At 39.0% G+C, this 6,000-nt stretch overlaps 1 protein-coding gene across 1 annotated transcript in view; it reads left to right on the forward strand.

Annotated features, from left to right (window-relative positions):
• faxcb (failed axon connections homolog, metaxin like GST domain containing b) overlaps positions 1-6,000 on the forward strand; it is a 61,166-nt gene that overhangs the window by 42,979 nt on the left and 12,187 nt on the right. Inside the window, exons 4-5 of the mRNA XM_020527851.2 lie at positions 2,220-2,437; positions 4,998-5,114. Of these exons, the coding sequence (XP_020383440.2) occupies positions 2,220-2,437; positions 4,998-5,114 (335 nt within the window). The remainder of the gene's footprint in view (positions 1-2,219; positions 2,438-4,997; positions 5,115-6,000) is intronic.

A 6,000-nucleotide genomic window follows, 5' to 3' on the forward strand; every position in this document is an offset into this window, starting at 1 on the left:
TGGTTGAAGTAATGGAAAGACAAATTACCAGCATCACTGGTTTTATTACCACAATTTCAAATTTGCTGACATTTGTGTATATCACAACTTTCAGAAGGTAAAAACCAGGAGCATGAAACAATCCACTGGTTACCACACAAAATATATGAGACAGTGCAATTCAATCAGTTCTCATTTCAAAATCTTTGGCATTCCATCTGGTTGTCAGCTTCATCTTAAATTCAGTCGATCGCTGACATTCAGAAGCACCATTAGTGTCACCATTGACTGGGGCTTTACTGTTGACTTTGTATCACTAGTAGATTAAGATGACAAAATTGACAACAGTTTGGACAACAAAAATGAAAGTAGTCAATTTAAAATATGAAGTTATTCAACATTATTTGCTTAAAGTCTGAGAACATGAAACACTTCTAGAAACACAATTGACACTCAGGAAAATTACTCAGTTCTCCAATCAAAAAAGTCAAAATTCTCAGTTCTATTACCTGGTTTTAGGCACTATTCCTTTGCGGGCTACTTTAATGTTATCTGAATTTTAAATTTTAAATAGATTAACGATTTTGTTAAAATAGGTTATATTGATGCATTCACTTGAGCTTAAATAGCTGGGGAGGGGAAATTCCAATGTGATAATTAAGTCTAATAATCAATGGTTAATGGGCTGAATGGTCTTCCTATAAATGTGTTAACACATGGGATATAAATATCACAAAACACAGTTCAATCAATATTTGCCTAGCTACTGGAAAAAGAAAAAAGTCTTACCTGTTGGAAGCACTCATTGCTGAGGGGTGCTGTCTTCACCTGTGGTAACAGTGAAAATGGATGATAAAAATTTGGAGATAACACAGTGTGGAGCTGGAGGAACACAGCTGGCCAGGCAGCATCAGAGGAGTAGGAAGTTTGACGTTTCGGGTCGGGACCCTTCTTCAGAAAAAGGCCTTTCCTACTTTTCCTACTTTCCTGCTCCTCTGATGCTGCCTGGCCTGCTGTGCTCCTCCAGCTCCACACTGTGTTATTGCTGACCCCAGCATCAGCAGTTCTTACTATCTCTGATAAAAATGTGGAATCTTTTTGTTGTATTTATGTTGTTATATATTGCATAGTTTCAAATTTAACCCTTAATGGCAGTCAAAAAGTACTGCGTCAATATTAAAATCAAATAATTGTGAGAAAAGCACTGATGATCATGGTAAGTAAGAATCATTGAGAGTAATAGAAATAAACCATTTGATTCGATACAATAGATTTTTTTGCAGGGTTGGCTCAATTAAAGTCAGTCACTAGATTTCAAATTACAAGGACTGAAAATGATTTTGCATGATTTTAGTCTTGCCACAGTTGATATTATTTGAAGCTTATGCATTTATTTTTCAATCATAGCTGGCAGCTTATACTTCATCGCAAAGCTCTGTCATGAGCAGGATGCTGAATTTGCCTAGAGTTTGGAGCCTGAGAAGTTGACTGTTACGTTTCATGTCACCATTTCTTTTTCTGTATATTTATGGCCAATGGAGATTATATTAAAAGACATCACAAAGTTAATAGATGGAGTTGGAGAGAGATTTTACCATTTTGTCATTTCAACCTTATAGCTATTTTATGGCTGTAACAGCCTGTTTTCCTATCAAAAACACTAATATTGGACATATGATCAGGCATCACTGTGGCTCTTGTGCCAGTGCACAAACAGCTCAGCTCCAGATTAATGCAGTGCTGCATGGATCATGCATTGTTATCACATTCAAATTTGATTTTAACCCACGACATGCTGAACAGAGAAATTAACCTGGGAAATTTACTAAGTATCTTAAAAATTACCTGGAGTAAAATCTCAAATAGTGTAAACATCATCAGAATCCCATTTGGGTTTCAAAGTGAAAAGTTTCGTGTTTTAAAAGAAAGTATACAGGTTTTGCCAATTTCATTTGCCAACTAAATTTGTTTGTTTAAATCCCCCCATCTGTGATCTGGGGGAAGTTGCTTGCTGAAGCTGCTGATGTACCAAAATCTGTTGTTTGATCCTTCCACCTCCACTATTACTGTGTTGCCAAATTCCTGTTTCCGGTGTAGATGAATGTAGGAGGAGTGTAGGAGGAGAACAAGAGATGTGCTTGTCTTCACTACTGAGTATATTTTGTCACATCCATGCATTAGAGTAAGGTCTAAAAGGCTGTTTGTGAATGTTACACAGTTGTTTTTTTTTAATATTACAGGGCCATAGTATACTGCCAGTGGATTGACAACCTCCATGAGACCAGAAAAATACTGTCTGTGTCAGGTCCATTTAGTGGTTTCCTGAAATGGTTACTGTGCCAGCTAACAAGAGGAATTGTTAAACGGGAAATGTACGGTCAAGGTATTGGTCGCTTCTCGAAGGAGGAAATATATACCTTAATGGAGAAGGATATGCGATCACTTTCTGTGATTTTGGGTGAGATGGAAGCTTATTTTAGTGTGATGTGCTATATATTTCATAGTCCTAACACTCATTTGAATGCAACCCTCACCTCCATTGTTTATTACTCTGCATTAAGAGAAAGTTTACCCCATTTCAGATCCTCTCCCTCAATTTATGTTATACATGAATCTTAGTAATAGGAACTACAGAAGGAATTAGAATTATCGAACAATAGAGCAGAATCTTGTAGGGATCAGAACAGTATGGACAATGGTAAGAAATCTGGTAGGATCACACAAGAATTCCATTGAGGCCTTTCTCAACATTGAGATCAACTTGTTGCATCTTTTAACTAAGTTCCAGGCATCAGTGTGAGATTCTTGCAAGTCAGCGGTGAGTTGCCTATAAAGGAGAATTATTGATTGTTAACAACCTTATTAACTGTAGATTACATATTCCATTTACATTTCACAGGAATTTGAATGTTAGAATGATCACTGAGTGACCTATCTGAGTCCAAGTTATCACACTAGATCTCTGTCCTGATTAGAGGGTGCTGAGCAGGTTACTTTGTGCATTCCTTAGGAAGTCAGGCCTTTCTAAAGGAATGAAGGTTTAACGTACAACAGTCTTAATGGAAAAAAAAACCTTAGGAATGGGTGGGTGGGGAAATTAAAATTATATTTTATAATTATTCATATTCAGCTTTCTATATGAGCACTCACAGTGAACAAATTATATGCTTAGAGCTCCTGACATGGAAATCAGAGCAGGTACCTGAAGATTCCAGCTCACTGCTTCCTTCAAAGGATCGCCATGTGGGACAACAGGCAGCAACATCTCGGGGCACTCTCCATGGGTACCAGCCATATACACCTCACATTCATGGACATTGGCATCCGACATGTCCCGATATCTGTAATTTCTCATGGCACATCTCTGATCCATTTGCAATACACTTCTGCATTCCAAGGCTGCATGCTGGCGTGCAATGGCGACCATTATTGTAATGCTGCTGCAAGGACACTTTGCCCACAGGGCCACACACCCAGCTCATTAATTCGAGCAGACTGCATTTCTGGGCTATTTGCTTCCTTACTACTGATCTGAATGCTCACAGCATCCCTGCCTTGCCCATCAACCAGATATACCAGGCTTAAGGTGTTTCTGTCTTGTCTTGCCATGTAGAGCAGATGCAAAGTCAGGAAGCCTATCGTGGTTGTCAGAAGTCCTCAGTTAGGGGAGCTAACTTTGGTCAGTGGGTCCATAAGACCATAACACGCAGGAGCAGAATTACACCATTCAGCCCATCGAATTTGCGCCACCATTTGATCATGGCTATGTTTCTCAACCCCATTCTCCTGCCTTCTCCCTGTAACCTTTGATCCCCTTACTAGTAAAAAACCTATCTATCTCTGTCTTATATACACTCAGTAACTTGGACTTCACAGCCTACTTTATTTCTAGCGGATTCCATGCCAGGAAAGCAGCTTGATTAACAGTTGTGGCTCCCTATGGGGGAGGATCGGCTCCAGATAAGGCTGTAATTCCAGCAGCCTGAAGTTACAATATGATGATAGGGAAAGTGGTGGTATCTTTGCCTTACGAGAGAATTGGTTGCTGATGATTTGCCTGATCCCAAATTCTGGGAGAGGTCGAATTAAATGGTATCTTCACAATGGGGTTTTCTTATAGTGGGGCTAGTGGGAATATCCAATCGTAACATATAACATAATTCAAATCCATTCTTTTTTCTAACTGAGTCTAAATCATATTTTATAAACCTCAATAGGAACACCCCAAATTGTGTTTCCCTAAAGTATAGACTGTCAACTCTTTTAGCCTACCTTACAGTATATACTGGGTATTAGTCTCGCAGCTCCCTTTGCTAAGACTCAATAGCACCAGTTGCATAAAATAATCCAGTATAACAGTGTCACAGTTCATGCATCATGGTATGCTAGTACTACTGTGTAATACAATGTGCGACTGGACAAGAAGTAGCTTAATTTACTGGATATGACATTACAATATTCTAGTGTCATGTAATGTTTTCTGATATGTGTATTACAACATAATGCACTGATATTATTGGGCAGTAAAGTACAGTATACTGATTCTATTTTACCTTAAGTTAAAGTGCAGGCTATTCTTTTAGAGTATTCCACATTAATGAAATGTATACATGAAATGTATATGAGAGAGAATAATAATTGAATGGATATACCTAGTATACATGATAGTAATCAAAAATGTACTGTTCACTCTATTTTTATAGTAGTAATTTTAAGGTAATGTCCAGACTAAGTTTTATTTTTGTTTGCATTTTTGAGGTTAATCTGACAAAGATTGAAGGTACAGAATGTAGAAGGAGAGAATATTAAAATAAGACACTCAGTCAGCACTGATTTTAAATGTTTTACAGTCACTGGTTCAGGAGTGAGATTAATTTTGCCAATGTGTTTTTATCTACCTTTCTAAGAAAAGGCATTAAAGGATGGAGTTAGGGGGAAGGCAGGGTGGTGTTAAAGGGGAGAAAATGGGAGAAAAAAACACAAAACAAATCCAAATTGATCTGGTCTGATGTTTTCAGGTGATAAGAAGTACATTATGGGCCCAAGGCCTTCTACAGTGGATGCTGCTGTTTTTGGTCAGTTGGCCCAGGCTATGTGGACACTGCCGGGAACCAGGCCAGAAAGACTGATTAAGGGTAAGAAGTTATAACTTATAGGAGTGATCTCAACAACGTAAGCAAACTTTCATTTCTCTGTTTATCTCACTCTTTTCCACGTCATTTAAAGCATGAAGCTGCATATGATCATAGAAACACAGGAACGTAAAGAACTTAGTAATTGCAGTAGGGCTTTTGACCCTTAGAGCCTGTTCTGCCATTCAAGAAGATTATGGCTGTGGTCTCAATTCCACTTTCCTGTCAGCACTTCTTAACCCTTGACTCCTTTTGTCTAGTAAACAATACAGCTCAACTTTGAATAAATTCAATGATAAAGAAACTAACAAAAACAGAAATTACTGGAGCAACTCAGCATAGAACATTACAGCGCAGTACAGGATGTTGCGCCGACCTGTGAAACCAATCTGAAGCCCATCTAACCTAAACTATTCCATTATCATCCATATGTTTATCCAATGACCATTTAAATGCCCTTAAAGTGGGCGAGTCTACTATTTTTGCAGGCAGATCTGGCAGCATCTGTGGAGAGAAAACAGTTAATGGTTTGAGTCTAGTGACCCTCCATGACTGAAAGCAGCTTGGAAAATGTGGTATTTTTAATGATGACGTGGTTGGCAGGGGTGGCGTAGATCTGCAGTGAGTGCGGTAGGGGAGGTGGGGTGGGGAGGGGTTGGGCAAGAGGGTTAAGTGAGCAGATAAATGGAGATGGAGCCCAGACTGAGAGATAGTAAGTCAGGAAAGAAGAGAAGCTAGTTAGATGATCATGGGGCCTATGATTAGTTCAAAATAAGCTGCTTGTGCTGAAAGCAACCCATGTCATGACGGGGGTAGTAGGAACTGCAGATGCTGGAGAATCCGAGACAACAAGGTGCAGGGCTGGATGAACACAGCAGGCCAAGCAGCA

This window comes from Rhincodon typus, chromosome 5 (assembly GCF_021869965.1).
Source record: "Rhincodon typus isolate 14 chromosome 5, sRhiTyp1.1, whole genome shotgun sequence".
Taxonomy (NCBI): Eukaryota; Metazoa; Chordata; class Chondrichthyes; order Orectolobiformes; family Rhincodontidae; genus Rhincodon; species Rhincodon typus.